The following is a 17,533-nucleotide window of genomic DNA, read 5'->3' on the forward strand; positions in this document are numbered from 1 at the left end:
AATTTAATAATAATTTATAACTCTATCGCATTAATTAAGATGTGCACAAGCTTTCACAGTAGACTTTATATCTATACATATATCTTAATTAAATGAATTCTTTTTATATACTAGATAGAGTTACAAATTATTTCTTATATAAAAATATTTTTTGCTGATTATAGTATACAAATTATAACACGAATTATAAAACATCATTAATATCATTTCCTTTTTTTTAAAATGTATTAAAACTTGCGTGTTTGAGTTCCACTGTGAAAATAAAGCAGATATAAATAATAATTAAAACTCTGAATGCCTTTGACGTCCTGTATGCAGTTCATTCTTGTATTATAATGTAACAAACCTATTTTCTTTTAGAAGAAATAATTCCTACTCGACTTCATTTAGTGTATGAAAACATATAGAGTTCACATTCAATGCTTGTGTTAAATTGTTTTCGGTTATATCTCTTTCGTACACTAGATGGAGTCAAATAAGAATTATTTCTCGTAAACGAAAATATACTTCATGCCCTATATAATATATCAGAAATGAATTATCAGCATAAATTTAAGTTTAGGTTTAAGTCAGGTTTTAGATAGATTTAAGTTAGCTTTAAGCTAGATTTAAGTTAGATTTAAGTTAGATTTAATAGTGAATCATCATTCTAAATCCAGACATTTAGAGTCATAAATTTTTGAAGAACTTATGTTCAAATTTTTGAAGAACTTGGGGACTTGCACGTTCGGGCCCCAACATAAAAATGAAGCAAACATAAATCGTAAAATCCAAAAACGAAGATGACTAGATGAGTTGTATAGATTTCAAAAAAATTGCTGTTCTCAGAACAGAAATATTTCATCACATTATATATATAATATATGATATCCATAAATTTTAATTTTAATGAGATGTCAAAATTTAAACATGAATATAATAGATCTATCCATATTCACTATTTCGAATAAAACGTAACTCGATCAAATTAATCGATCAAACGGATTGCACACACTTTGACATATAAGTATTCTGTAATTTCAGAAGTCACGTAATTTTGTCAATATAGAAAGTGTAGATTTCATCAATTCCTTCTAGATTGCCTCGTGTCTAATAATTATACACAATTAGTTAAGAATATTTTTAAAGATAGGTTAATAGGAATAGAAGAAAAAATTTAATGACATTTAATTTTCTATGGCATTTTTCTCCACAACTACAACGAAATATACACATATTAACATAAACAGACTAATAGATTTCTTTACACATAATCAAATCATATATTATGTGTATAAAAATTAATAAAATTTATCATGATGACTATATATAAGAATTATTTCATATTTATGTTTTGACATATTTTGAACATAAAATATGAAAATTTTATAAAATATTCCTTTTCCAATTATCTTATTTTAATTTCTCTATATATTAAAAGGAGTAATGGGAAAGAATTTCGTAGAAACAAAAAGCTATATTTAAGAAAAATCTTTATCTTTGGTAAAGTATTTTATTCTATATTTTATTCTATAATATATTTTAACAATTTAATAATAATTTATAACTCTACTGCATTGATTAAGATGTACACAAACATTCACAATAGACTTTATATATATATATATACATATATATATATGTATATATATATATATATATATGTTGTACATATATCTTAATTAAATAAATTCTTTTTATATACTAGATAGAGTTATAAATTATTTGTTATATAAAGATATTTTTTACTGATTATAGTATACAAATTATAACACGAATTATAAAACATCATTAATATCAATTCTAATTTTTGAAAATGTATGAAAACTCGCATATTTGAATTCCACTGAAAATGAAACAAATGTAAATAATAATTTAAAGCTCTGAATGCCTTTGATGTCCTATGGTAGCAATAAAGTCGACAGATCTTACATCGACTGATTTTTCTTCTCTGTGTTTGAAAGTATTAAAACAAAATAATCTCGCGATGAAAATGAATCGAATTATGCGTCGAATTAACCGTGTTTCGATCTCGAGTTAAATGATTCAAAAATTCAGGGCCTTATTTAAACCACATAACTACAATTTTCACGGAAGTGGAAGAACATGAACTATCATGTGTGTTACGTGCATGCATCCGCGCGCAAATTTTGGAAGGTCGCCAATCTCGTGCCGGATGTAGACGAGGGTCTCGACGGACGAGCAAGGGTATGACCGAACTTTCAGGGAGCAACGTCCTGCCTTCGCGAATATGGTCGCGAACAGACGTGTCGCGTACCAAAGCGTGAATGTAATGAGAGGGAAGATACCGACGAACAAAAAGAAGTGCTCCAGCAGAAAAGACAACTTGCATAAGATCTAATATTGGCGAATGAGCGGTTCCATCGGCACCACAATCGTCGACATGATAATTTTTGTTTCCTTGTGAGCTTTATCAAAGATAATATTTTTTGCATATTTTCCCTTCAGAGATATCATTTCATCGATATCGAATTATTTTTTACTAAAATCTAACTAATGTTCTATTCTTCTTCAAAAACAAAATTTATAAACAGACAATTTAACTACAGTTGAAGTTAACAAAAATTTCCGAAACTTAACGATTAATAATAAATCCTGGATTTTATTATTTACGAATCGTTCCTAATAGTTCTTTCTGAATTTGTCGAGAAAGATGCACGTTTCTTCTTATGTAAGCTTGTGAAAAAAAGAAAATGCGTTGTCCTACATTGTATTAAGAGTTTCCGATGTCGCAGACGCATCAACGTGTTTTATGTACTTTTAGCAAAAAGAGAAATCGTCGGTAAAATGCGACATAACGTTCTAAAGTCGCGATATACATATCGTGGGAGGCCTATTATGATTGTGCGACTCGAGGTAAATACAACGAAATATTTTTGCGTGTATCGATGTCTGCCATTATTATGGTACATTAGTATCACCGGTTATCTTGTAAATCGCAATCACGAGCGTGATGAATTTTGTGGTTCATAACTTCTTATCGTCGGACATGATCCAGCATAAGTGACATCATATCGCGCAGGTCATGATCCGGCATAACTAACTTTTAGGCTCACAAGCGGACGATTGAAGTCTTGCTCTCCCTACTCAGGTACTCGGTGAAATCAAACAACAAGCATCTTACATAAAGTGCAGACGCTTGCACTCTCGTTCGAAGAAAATAAATTTTTAATTTATTAATTTGTAAATTTTTATAATAATAATTATAGAAATAACTTTGCAAATAATTATAAAATTTATAATGAATATAATTGTAAATTCGTTAATTTCATTTTGACGATATATTACATCGTGATCGCGAATTTATAGACACAACTCGGTTCCAAATAGATACGATATATATTTTACGATAGTCAGACAATGCAAATAAACGCAGGCCACGCTACACAATTCGAACGGGTTGAATCGAACGTCTCTGGATTTTGAGTTATTGCCGTTGGCGAATCGATCGTATCGAGACGCAGGTGCGATGCTACAACCGTTTTTGGTTGCTCACGGAGAGAAGAGCGTTTCTCCGCTTCTGCGAACCGTCAAGATTTTGTCGGAAGGCCGTGGAAGAGAACGAGCCTTGTAACAGAGAGGAGCCGAACAATCGCAGTTGGACGACGGGACGAACTCGCTTGGCAAGATCGAAGCCCGGAGAATTCCGCGGGAATGCACTGCCATATTCGTCCTGCGATGCGACCGAAACTGTATGCATCTCGTGCACGATCGACGCCGCGCGCGGGTTCGAGAATGAAAATCTCGAGGCTCGTCGGTGATGAAATATCGAGATAAATAAGAAATAAATACATTTATTTAACTCTACGGTGAATTCCTTGAAATATAAACAATGAACAGTTATGTAAGATAAATACGACAAGAATGAAAAATGAAGAATGAAAAGAAAGAGAAGAGAACAGAGGATAAATTAATTGAGATTTTAATTGTAAGAATGCACTCGCGGCAACGCACATGCGTTCCTTGTGTGAATAAAAAATGCCGATCTGGCCTCATTTAACGATACGCACAAAGTATCGTGGAAGTTGCTCTTACGAGCGCGTTGATTTACGCGATGTAAGGGCAGTTGAAAAACAAGGTGAGCGAGGTTTCGACCTATACTGATTGCAAATCCCAGCTTAAACGGACTCGTGCTGGCTTATATAACGAGCGATTTATCAGGGACCATACTTGACTCCAATTACGCATAATGCAGCATTGTGCTCTAGTAGGGAGGTAAATAGAAACCTCACTTCAATTGAACGCGTCTCGATTGTCTTGATTGCATTTATGCGTCCAAAGGTCGAGTTATGCGCAAGTTACAATGCCGTGGACGATAAAAGAGTCTATTCTCTTCGTATACTGCGCCAGTAATGATTATAAGCATTGACAATAAGTAGCTTTATTAAGAATTTATTTTTTAATTTTTATAACATGCTCCTAATTTTTGTAGTTTTGCAACGCAAAATATTACTTAAATTTTAATATTTTTTATTTTCATTTTATTGCATCAACGTAAAAATATTGTATAGACAAAAATTTGATAATATAAACATTGAAAATTGAAAATTAAGAAAACGCTATAATATATATATTTTCAAATTTCTGTTAGAAAAAATTTGATTTCTATTATTTAATTTCTATTAAATTTGATTTTTCTATTAATTTATAAAAATTTTAGGCGATAAAACATGAGGCTCTTTGTGCTTCCAATTATTAAGCATCTTGTAAAACAATACAATCTTCGCAGAATTAAAAATTTACAAAACATTACGAATGACTTATTAATTAGACTTATAGACTAGTGATAGCGATTTCTTACCTGTTCGATATCCGGCATTGCTTAAGTAAGCAGCGAAGGAGTGAGGCTCGTGATCTCGTTGCCACTGGGGACTGCTGCAGTTGTCGTTGTTCGTAAAGACCTCGTGATTGTGAACGTAACGACCGGTCAGCAAAGAGCTCCTACTCGGACAACACATAGGAGTGGTCACGTATGCGTGTCTTAACTCGGCGCCCTCATCCCTTATTCGCCTGAGGGTCCGCGGCATAAAGTTCAGCGAACCTGAAAAATCGAAACAATCATTTTCATTAATTTTTGAACAATTAATATCTAAAAAAATTAAAACTAAAGATTTTTAGTTAATATTTTAGTAATAAAACGCACAATCTTTGAATAATATCCATAATATTTTCACTCATTACGTTTAATCTTTCTACTTAAATTAAAACTAATGATTTTAGTTTTAAAGTTTTTAGATATTAATTGTTCAAAAATTAAAAAAAAGAGGAGAATAAGTAACTAATTATAAGTAATTATAATAATAAGTAACTAATAAAAAGAGGAGAATAAGTAACTAATTAAAATTTTGTTAAGAAAGTTTAAACGCAATGAAAAACGAGTGAAAATATTATGAATATTATTCAAAGATTGTGCGTTTTATTCCTATTAAACGACGGATTATAATCAAAATAAACACATGTCCACAGATGCAATATTATACATTGAAATGATATACTAGATTTTCTTCGAATACATACGACGATATTTGAGAATCTTATAAATATCAGTAACAATGAGATAAGGCACCAGCAGACCGTACAAAGTAACTCGTTATGTTCCCCATGTAATAGGCATTTATATCAGTAATTTGACAGCGTAATAAATAATTCGACGTTGCATATGTTTAACATATAAACTGTTGCTACGAACCCAATTCGACATCTTGATCGTCCGTCAAAATCAACACGATATTGGGCTTCCTTTCTCTGGGCTGCTGATACGGCAAATATGGCGAATTCGATTGATGATTGTGATGGTTATTGTTGCCATTGTAATTCGACTTGTGAACGGAACCACGACGCTGCTGCTGGCCATCGTATGCGTCATCCACAGGTCTCTCTCCATCGGTTCGTCTGGCATTGACACCCAACAGCAGGAGGAGAAGCAGAAATTGAAATAGCTTGCTCATGGCGGTGGCTGATAATCGGCGTTTATAGGCTGGCTACCTCAATCCAGTGTGTCATACCATGATTGTGGCTGGAACAGAAAAAAAGAAACGAAACACGCGTTAATGGACGCGTGCATCTGACGGTAATTGGATCGTGATGGGACAAGAAAAATAAGGAATCTTTTCCTCGTACTTAGAACATACCTCTTCAGGTTCGAGAGAAACCAGATGACGAGGCAATTGTACGTGGAAAAGAAAATTGGCTGTCATAGAAGTCATTTCAACAGCGCTTTTTATCACTTCATATATCGCACCTAATTGATTCGTGAGATACATTTTATACTCAAGTTGTAGACGTTCTTTATTAACTCGTAAAAGTAAAAAGCAATATTGATGTGTGTAATTCTTTTAATAAAAGTAAAAGTTATTATATAGATTATATAGAATGATTTAAATTATGCAATAATTTATATTTTTGGATTAATTTTAAAACGGAGTTAAAATTATATCAAATGCCCTTAGATATATTCAGAACTGTACGATAAGGAATTTCATTTCATAAATGATAAATGAGCATTTTATCAATTATTTATAAACCTTTGTAAATATTGTCAATGTTTTATTTTATGTTAATTATTTTGTACTGATAGCTGTATTATATTATAAAAACTTAAACGTATACAATATATTTAAAAACAAATCATTTCGAGAATCAGACTCCAAAAAAATTTATTTCGAAGAAATACATTCGAGAAATTTTTACTTTCAGATATATTTTTTAAAATATATTATATATTCTTATTAATATATGAAAAACAATTAAATATCTAACACAATATATCTAAAATATATAACATAATATAGGTATCGTGAGACGGATATAAATAATTCTCGATTCAAGTATCTCGCGATTATACGGAATTGTGTCAATATGCGAAGCGCATCGCGAATTAAATTCTTGCGAAATCGAAATAGATTTATCATGTAATCCCTTAATGCCCACGAGCGGTCTGCACGCGGGTAATAATTATCTCTAATAATGCGTACCTAAATGTATCCGCATCGTGATCGCTGTACGTGCAAAACAATTAACAGATCGCATTATTGGCGATTCTTGATTAGTGACTAACCGCAGATGATACGTTATACTCATCAAAGGCTTTAACCGAGACCGGACGTGATCATATTAACTAAATAGCAGATACACCATACTCGGAACACGTCCCGCCGCTTAGGAATGAAAGATGAGAGATGAGAGGTGCAAAAAAGAATTACGTGACCTAATAAACCATGGAAACGAAGAACAGGATTATAATCGCATGACCCATGTTCCATAACTGACTCCATCATGTTATACACAGAAATCTTACGGAGAATTCTCTATAAAAGAAGAGCGATAAATAATCGCGCAAATGTAAATTAATTTTATTGATTTAAATATATGTATATTATTAAGACAGGAATTATGTAAAATTATGCGTACTTATTTAATTAATATTTAACAAATATGTCTAAATTATTATTCCATAATGTTGACAGTATATTTCTCGTCTCTTCTAAATTCTTATATTTTATCTTATATTTAAGAATTTTTATTTAAATTTTTAATAATGCAATTAAGTCCATTTTTCCTTAATTATGAATTTTATAAAGCTATACTCTTCAACGGATGTGCTTGATAAATTTTATTAAAATCTACTTTTTTTCTACAAATGTAATTTAAAGATTAATTGTATGTTTAGAATTCAAATTACACGATATCATCAATTTTTATTTTTATTTGATAAATATAAATCAAAACTACTTATAATAAAATTTAACTTATTATATATTTATTACTAATTATGCAAGAGCTCCTACATTATGTCCATTAATTTATCTTTCTCGGAACACTAACTATTTTTATGATTAAATTTCCCGTTGGTTTCTCGTGGCTAGAATATCGATGAAAAGATTTCACAAACAGTACTATGATGAAGTTTACTATGGATTTTTTTATTATCAGTGATGAGAGAAGTTCCTAACAACGTTTATCGATTGCACGTGAGACGCATAAGAAAACCTGAGCAGCGTAGTATTTTGAAACATATATGTAGAAGCTAAAAGAGAAAATCGAACGAGGAGAGATTCCCGACGCCTGATCGGATTGAACAGATGGAAGAATGTTAGAGCGTGTTCTCGCAGACAGTCAAATATGGACGCGGACGGTTGCACGGCAAGTAAATGTACGGTGCTGGAAGAAGTGTTCCCACGATTCGAGAGGATGCTAGGAAGGAATATTATTCACGAAAATCGCAGCGCTTTCGACGTCATATTCTTCGTACATTCTCTTATTTCTCGCATATACGTTTTTTCGTGCAATACAATTTAAAATTTTTCCAATTTCACTTCTCATATTCTATATATTTCTATTTTTCAAAACTTTCGAGATATTATTAATGCGATTCCTTCTGTTCGGACAAATTGTTTAGGAAGACAAAAGAGGCTGCATCATGAAATTATTTTAAAATCTTATAAAAAATGACTCATAAGATTTAACAATCTAAAGATCCTACATAGATCATCACTTCTTAAATAATGTTATTTCTTCTCAAAATAATCCTATTTAGAAGTAATTAAAAATAAATATATATATAAAAAATGTTTATAATAGAGAGTTCTATATTAAAAAATTTGTTAACATCAAATTATTTTTTTTATTTCATTATTTTATTGTTTAAAATAAAATTATTCTACCAATATTTTTATTTTTCATATAATGAATATAATAATGTTCCCAATATTTATTTACATTAAAATAGCATGTTATAATAACGATTAATAACGACATTCAGTTTAAAAATTTTTTAAACAAACAATGATCCAAATAATCGCTCTTACATCGTGTATGAAGAAACACTATATTAAATCTATCTCATATTTCCATGTGCTTATATATACGTCACGATAGATTAATCGCTTTTCTAAGTTGTGACAAACCCGATTTTAATATATTAATGATGTGCCCACGTTACAATTTCTGCTATGTTAGATCTTCCAAAACGATTTCCTGCGTTACTTCATCAGAAAGATTAAAATAATTTATTCCGAAACGAATGTAAATGTAAATGGAGTGTAACGGATGTTATATAACTGATAAAAATTTCAAGCGCCTTCGCACAAATAAATTTTGTATTCCAGTATTGAGAGAAATGTCATTTGAATTACACCAAAAAGAATACTAGATAAAAGATAAATTATTATCTGCATATTATGCATAGAGCAAATAAATTATTTCTCATCAATATAAAAAAATATATTTTGCTGATTATAAAGTACGAATTATAAGATATGTTAATTTCAATTCCAATCTTTGAAAATGTGTGGCGACTCGCATGCCTGGGCTTCTCATGAAAACAAATATAAATAACGTAGAACTCTGAAATATTATCTTGATGTTTTGAGGTGATGACGAGGCAAGAAATAAAATTATCGATTCAATCAGTTTTTCTTATTTTATATATGAAAGCAAAATAATCTCGCAAACATTTATATAAGATTTAATTTATATAAATAACATATAAATGTTTGCGAGATTATAAATTAACTTATATAAATGTTTGCGAGATTATTTTGCTCTCTCATATATAAAATAAGAATATAAAATTTATATTCTTATATAAGATTTATATTAGATATTAATATATAACATTTATATATATTTTTAAATCATTTATTTTTATAAAGAAATAGTGAACATCTTACATACATTTGTGTGTACCTTTTAATTTTGTAAGAAATAAATATGTGATATATTTTTTTAAAACTGATAAAATTTTTCTGTAGTTATATAACATTTAATATTAGAGTACTTATATAGATTATGTGATTTTAAGTCTTAATGTTCTTTCAACTTTTCGATTTTTATATTCTATGTTTTTGAAAATTTCAAGTATAAAATAATTATTCTCTCGAATAATGTTTTTAACATATTTGCATACATCGTTTGCGGTATATGTGCAAATCGAAAGTAATGTAACGTGTAATTTAGTTGCAGGATGTTCATTAATCGTTGATTTTACATATCACGCTTTTACGTGTAGTTCCCAACAGCTGTATAAAGTCTGTTTTATCAAGCATTTCCTACATAAATACATTGTTATTCGGCAACACAAATATATTGCGATTAATAAATGCATAAGTGAACGAAAAAAAAAGTATCGGTCCTTAAGTTTTATTCAATATTTTATTCAATTAATCGTCAAAAGCGATTGCCTGAAAAATAAGATATCGAAATCTACTTTTGATCTAGTCAACTTCGTTCGTGTTCAGAATTCTACATAATTCTAATTAATATTTGATTCACGTGTCATAGGGATCCAAGCATTGAAATCTATGTATATTTTCAAAAATTTGTAAATACTTCGCATATTGTTCAACTAAATTAATATGCTTCAACTTATATAATTAATTAAAATTACTAAAACTAAATATATTAAATCTACTGATGCAATTCGTTTCTGTATTATAATGTAACAAACATATTTTCGTTTACAAGAAATAATCTGTTTGATCTCATCTAATGTATGAAAACAATATATATAGAGTTCTCTTTCTCAATGCTTGTATTAAATCATAACTCTTTTCATATGCTACATGAAGTCAAGTAAGAATTATTTCTCGTAAACGAAAAACGAAAAAAGTCTGTTTGATAGATTATAAGACACGAGTTATCATCTTGAAAATATTTTTCTTAGCTAGTTGGTCTAGAGATTCATACACGATAACAAATTTTTGGAAAGTGGGGACTTGCATGTCCGGACTTCACCACGAAAATAAAACAAACATAAATTATAGAACTTTAAGCATAAACGAAGATGATTAGATTATTTGAGTAGACTTGAAAAAACTGGAATAAAATTTTGTAATCGAGCGTAGCCCGAGAGAACACAGTCTCAGCATTGCTCGCTTCGTATATAATATGTGAATGAAAATGAAAGAAATGAAGTTTATAATCTTTTATAACAAATAATAATCAGAAATATAATTATGTAACATTGATAAATTTTACATTGATCATTATCCAACTTCATACAGTTTTTCAAGTAAGAAATAATCGAGCAATTTTTGTAAAATAATTTTTGCCTCGTCTTTACAAAATAATTTTAGATATTTTGGGTATGCGAAATTATATATGCATATATTAAAAATGAGCAAAATACATATTTACAAAAAAACATATTCATGTTTAAGCAATACAAAATTGTAAAATTTTTCGCTTACAAAATTTCTTTTAGATATCATTATTATTAGATATCATCATATGAATATAATATGACCGAAAACAGAATAATACGAACTTTGAATATCTGTACCTCTAAAGATATTGTTTTCGTACACTAGATGGGGTCAGATAGAAATTGTTTCTCGTAAACGAAAATATACTTGATACACTATATATTATGCCAGAAATGAATTATCAATATACATTTAAGTTTCATTTAGATTTAAGTTAGATTTAAGTTAGGTTTAAACTAGATTTAAGTTAGTTTTAAGCCTAATATTGCCTGAATAAATATTGAAGAACAAAATTTTTGAAGAACTTATGTTCAAATTTTTGAAGAACTTGGGGACTTGCACGTTCGGGCCTCAACACAAAAATGTAACAAACATAAATTGTAGAGCTAATAAACGAAGATGACTAGATCAAATTAAATTAAGTTTAAAACCAACTTGTATAGAACAAAAGAATGCTTATAACTGAACTGAATACTGATTACCAAATAAGATGAAGTATATTAATAGCTACGTATTTGCATATGTGTGATGTAAACAACAGATAGCTGTAAAAATCAAATGTCAAAGCGATATCATTCACTCGTATGTAGACTATTCGTCGCGACTTGTGTAATTCCATATTAATTTTCGCTAACTGATAACACATGCGTTTTTGTACGTCGAGTAAATATATAACAGATATAAGAATAACAGATATAAGAATATACTGAAAATTGATCATCAGAAACAATAACGCTTAATTTTAAATTCATGATTTTAGCTTTAACTCCGATATTTTATCTTTTATATTTTATCTCCGAAACTAATCTACATGTTTGTACATATGTGTAAATTTATAAATTGCAGTAGTATATATTAATATTTTAATAAAATTCGAAAGGAACAATTTGCATTATTGTAAGCATTTTGTGACGGAGTTATATATTTATCGACAATTCACAAACCTATACTTTTAATAACAATGATAATGTATATAAATATCCTTTCAAAAATATAAGATAATCATTCTTCCAATTGTTTCGATTTCAGGCATGGAAAATATGAAAATAAGATTGACTATTGTATGTACATTTGAGACATGCTTGCCTCAATAATATTTCAAACTGTTTGACAGAAAAAGAATTCGAGAGTATATTTAAATTCAATTAATCTTCGCTTCGTAATTGCCCACCTTATCCATTTTCTTTGTCGACATAATTCATTTAAGATATATCGAAAATTACTTCGGATCATGGCTGTTCGAGCTTGTACGCCATATATATTTACGATCGAGTGGGTTGCAAATTAAACGGATGTTACATGTGCGTATTTTGCGTGTTAATCTGTAACGCAACGCGTTTACTTGGTCGAGTGTAGGTCGAATGCTTCGAGGAAACGAACGCTTACTTAAATCGTGTGAAGGATGTGGGTAGCGTAAAAAATTTTTTTTTCGATCTATCGAAAACTAGAGAAGATTGATAGCTTTCAGGAATTGAAATAATGTTTCCGTAACATTTCAGAATCAGGAAAATTTTTTATAATCAAATTTTGCTCATCAATGATAAAAATAACATATGCCAAACATGTGTAAAACGGATATATCGTATTAATTATATTTATAAATAATAAATTTAAAAATATTTATAAATAATATCTAATGAGAACTTTCTTTCTCTAAAATTACAAATAAAGCTAGATATGCCATATGCACAAGGGAGAATGCATCGATGACTTAGTGATCGATTTCCTTATTTTTAATGCTACATCTTAATTTTTTTTCTAGTTCACGGAAATTGCTTCAGTTTTTAAATCTTAAACTTTCTATTTTTTAAATTTTTGTTTAAATAATCGCTCCCTTGTACATTATCTACATTAATGCAGATTCCCTTTGCTGGCAATCCGTTGATACGAGGCTTTCATCTCTTAAGATCTTCGATTGATGATGATAGGCTGCGAGTATCTCCGTAGTCTGTGATATCGAGACATGCGAGTTGGATGATCGTCGGCCGTGCAAATAACAAGTCGGTGAACGCGCGCGATTATTGCGTGCACGCACGTGCAGCTGAGAGCTGCGATTTTTCTCACAATGACTTCGTCATCGGATGATCACGCTCCCCTCTTGGACACTCAGCGTCGACTCTTGAATCGATAACGACCAGACAGATCAATTGATTAATACGACATTAAACGCAGCAATAATACTGGCGTTTAATTCCCTGCATAGTATATTATATCTTAAGAGATTCTTCTTTCTTTCTCGCCTTTCTATCTCCCTCGATTATTTCATCTTTTATTTCTATTAATTATGTACACTGAAGGAAAAATTCTTTCAAATCAAATAAATTTGTTTTCTTGAAACTTTTGCTTTAAATGGAAGGAATTGTTTATTTCATTTAAGCAAAAGCATTTAATTGTAATTAAATATGCATGTTTTATATTAAGTACATTATTTTCATTTATATATTTTTTATATTTTAATACTGTTTTCGTAAAATATATACTATTATTTATTAAATTAAATATATTATTTTTTTTAAATTAAAAAATTTTAAATTTTTGGGAATAAAAAATGCATTTTAATAAATATTTTGTAAAATTAAAATATAAAAATATTTAATTAAAAATTATATTTTTTTAAGCATACATATTTTTTAAACATATGTAAATAAATACTTAACTTAAGCAAACAGACGTTTTGAATACATACGTGAATACGTGATTAGTACCCACCGAATAAATAGCTTTCTTGAGTTAACTAAAATTTTTTTATTTCAAGATAATTTTTTCCTCAGTGTTGTAATTTTGATATTAACATGTGATAGTATGTGTCAAAAATAAAAATTTACGATTCGTGTAGCTCTTTTCCTTTATTCTTTATCACGTTTTATTTTCCTTTTTTCTTTCTATTTTCCCTTTTAAGTCATGAATTTCTTGAAAAAATACTCTGAAGATTATGCGATTGTCTATGTGGACATGTGGATTATTATTGACACTACTACGTCAAGAAGGTGCATAAAAAATTCACCGTTGACAATCAGCTGTGCGGTTGTCATCCCAATAGCATAATGACCAGTTCCGATCATCGCGTGCAAGCGTTCTACTTTTCTATACTATCATCTATATCTCTATCGGATACCCACACTTTAATTCTTCATTTTGATGAATCTCTCGAGTGAATAATAGTCTCTCGAGAACGAGATTTATTGATCCAATATTAAGACAAAAGCATAAAAATTATTTGTGTCTCTTGGTATCGAGAATAATCTGATGAACGAATTAAATTATCGCGAAGATCAATTAGTGCTTCTACTCTATTCAGAGGTAAATGATTTTAAAGGAATAAACAAAGAGCATGATTGTGCTCGCGTTGACACGTGGTAAATTCTGATGGTGCGTTTGGTTTACATATGCTGCGCGATATATCTGACGTCACTTCCTGGGTAGAACAGTAGGAACGAATGCGCGCTGAATTTAGCACAATCAGATAATGTAACGAGCACACACGTGTACATAAACCTTTCGCAATGCGCGAGTATCTGTACATACCATATACGTGTGTACAATTTATTTATACAATTAAGGTGCATCTGTTCATTGTCTTTAAATTGTATTTTGTGCTTTTAGAAACGTAGCGCAACTCTGTTATTAATATCTCTGCTTAATATCGCAATTAGTTTTGCAAAAAAGACCTCAATTCCTTATTGTCAAATACAGATGCTGAGAAACTTCCGTTATAGTATATATAATTATATGTATAAATGTGCGAAATATCGGTTGAAGAAATTTTTAAAAATTTCTGCAGAAATGGAAACAGAATATTAAAAAAAAAGAATAGAAGAAAAAAAGAAGTCTCGTACGTAATCAATGCGATTGTACTTGTTATTACATGTTTATTGTGTAAAGGAAAAATTATTCAAAAAATCAAGTTATTCATCATAATATTCTGTTTATGATTCCATGCTAATTTATGCAATTATATACAATTTGTATACAATTCACATAATTTATCAAAATATTTACATATTTAAAAATTTATTCCTTTTATTTCTATACTTATTCCTTTTTATATAATATTTATTAATATTTTATTTGACTTTTTTGCACTAGTTCAATGGTAATATATTTAGAAGGTATCAAGCGCGTCTTATTTTTATTGCAACTTGATTGTAACTGTAAGAGATACAATTGACACTCGTAATGAGCACACCGGATTGGGCAAATTTAACGCAAGAAATGTTTCCTGTCTCGCATTGTATATCCATGTGTATATCTGCATGGTGTGCATTGATGATGTGATGACTGCTTCCTGCATCCGCTTTGATAACATACATTTTGTCGACTAATTATACAAATCCGTCAGATGTGGTATACATGTATTAATTAAATTTTCATCTTTTGTTTATTTTGTACAATTCATGCTAAATGATATGCGCCTCAAATAAGAAACAAGAATGCAAAAATCATTAACACTTACTAGAATTTTCATATGTTACGTATAAAATTTTGAATGAAAAACTTTAAGCTATATACATATAGAATATTCTCTAAATCAAAGGATCTTTATTTAATCTTTTTAATTAATTTTTTTTTAAACTTTCGGTTAACTAAAGAAATAGTTTAACTTTGATAAATTTAATTAATTTGCCTAGGCAACATCAAACTTGTAACGTTAAACTTCATACTACTCAGAGAAAAGAATTTATATAATGAGCTTAAAGAAAGATTTTATTTGCTTTCAAAAATTTACCGGTAAATTTTTAATTTTCCAATTTTAAGTGAATACCATGTTTGATTTACTTAAGTTTCATTATTAAATGCTTTATAAGTGCAACAAATTGTTCTACTAGTAACACAAAGAGCCGATAAGCGTTGATCCTAATTTCCAAGATATTGCTCTCGACACAATTTGTGGCTGGCTGTGTTTCTGAAGATCGTTGACAACAGCTTTCCTTCGTCAGTACAATAAGATCAGAGTCACGGACGATGAAGAGCGGAGGATAAAAGGCGCGTCGAAGCCATGCCGGGACGACTGTCCGCGAAGCGTGAAAATGAGGAATGAGGAGAGCACCGGGTACACGATGCCGCGACGACGTGTGGGCGGTTATTGTTCGGTCGAGAGATCGGAGAGATTTCGAGGGAAAGATCTCTTCCTGAGAGAGCACAGCCCGCCTCGACAGCTACGAGAGAGATGAAGATCGTATCACTAGATCCCGAATGGGATCTCGAGGACCACGAATGAATGAACGCGCTCTGCTCGCGAGAAGAATGTGATAAAAGGAAGAGGATGGGGAAAGGGGGAAAAGAATAGCATTCCACCCCTCGTTCCCACTTCCTGCAACGAACATCAAGGGCCCCGAATAAGATAAGTTAGAAATTACGAGGTACAAAAATGATGAGAACAAAAAGAGAATACACCGAAATATCTCTCGTGGCAGTTTTATCAGTCAGTTTAACGACTCGATGATTTTGCAGCGCGTTCGTCCGTGAGTCGAATGATAATTTCCAAAGTTTTGAAATTTCGCGTGATAATAGCGCTCGATATATTTATGAGATGGCGTTTATTAAAATAATATTTAATAATATTTAATAATATTTAATATTAATAAAATTCAGACGTTATCTGTAATTAATTTAAATAAAATTAATTAATAAAGTAAAAAAAAAGTAAAAAATAAAGTAAAAAATAATAAAGTAAAAAAATTAATTAATAAAGTAATTAATTTAAATAAATATTATCTTTTTCATTCTAAAACAAATTACAATTACATTTACATTTTGTTATCAATGATAGATTATTTCATAGAGTTCATAATTCTGAGACTTCTTAGAGAAGTAAAAAATATAAGTGCATCTTGATCAGCATCATTCGTAAATGTCTGAGAATACATCTTTCAAATAATGGATTTAATGAAGAAAATAGTAAAAATTTTATTCGTAATATACATGATTATGAAAATAAAAATTAACACTTACAGGTGAAAATAGTATTGTTCATACTAATATATCAGGTAAAATTTTACTATTACAGAAATGACTGACACTGCAAAATTAGATATCTTAGTGAATTATATGAAAATTTTATAAAATATTCTTTTTCCAATTATCTTATTTTAATTCCTTTATATATTAAATAATGGGAAAGAATTTCGTAGAAACAAAAAGCTACGTTTAAGAATAATCTTTAGCAAAGTATTTTATTCTATAATATATTTTGACAATTTAATCATGATTTATAACTCTATCGCATTAATTAAGATGTACACAAGCTTTCACAATAGACTTTATATATATACATATATCTTAATTAAATGAATTCTTTTTATATAAAGTTACAAATTATTTCTTATATA

General features: G+C 29.7%; 1 protein-coding gene across 3 annotated transcripts in view; it reads right to left on the reverse strand.

The window, feature by feature from the left end:
* Nucleotides 1-17,533, reverse strand: part of LOC105254188 (extracellular sulfatase SULF-1 homolog) — a 97,184-nt gene that overhangs the window by 37,393 nt on the left and 42,258 nt on the right. For all 3 annotated transcript variants that reach the window (XM_025411753.1, XM_025411751.1, XM_025411752.1), the window contains exons 2-3: nt 5,690-6,016; nt 4,802-5,041 (exon numbers count right to left, since the gene is read on the reverse strand). In XM_025411753.1, the coding sequence (XP_025267538.1) occupies nt 4,802-5,041; nt 5,690-5,948 (499 nt within the window). In that variant the 5' untranslated portion in view covers nt 5,949-6,016. The remainder of the gene's footprint in view (nt 1-4,801; nt 5,042-5,689; nt 6,017-17,533) is intronic.

This window comes from Camponotus floridanus, unplaced genomic scaffold (genome assembly GCF_003227725.1).
Source record: "Camponotus floridanus strain SB8 unplaced genomic scaffold, Cflo_v7.5 scaffold43, whole genome shotgun sequence".
NCBI lineage: Eukaryota > Metazoa > Arthropoda > Insecta > Hymenoptera > Formicidae > Camponotus > Camponotus floridanus.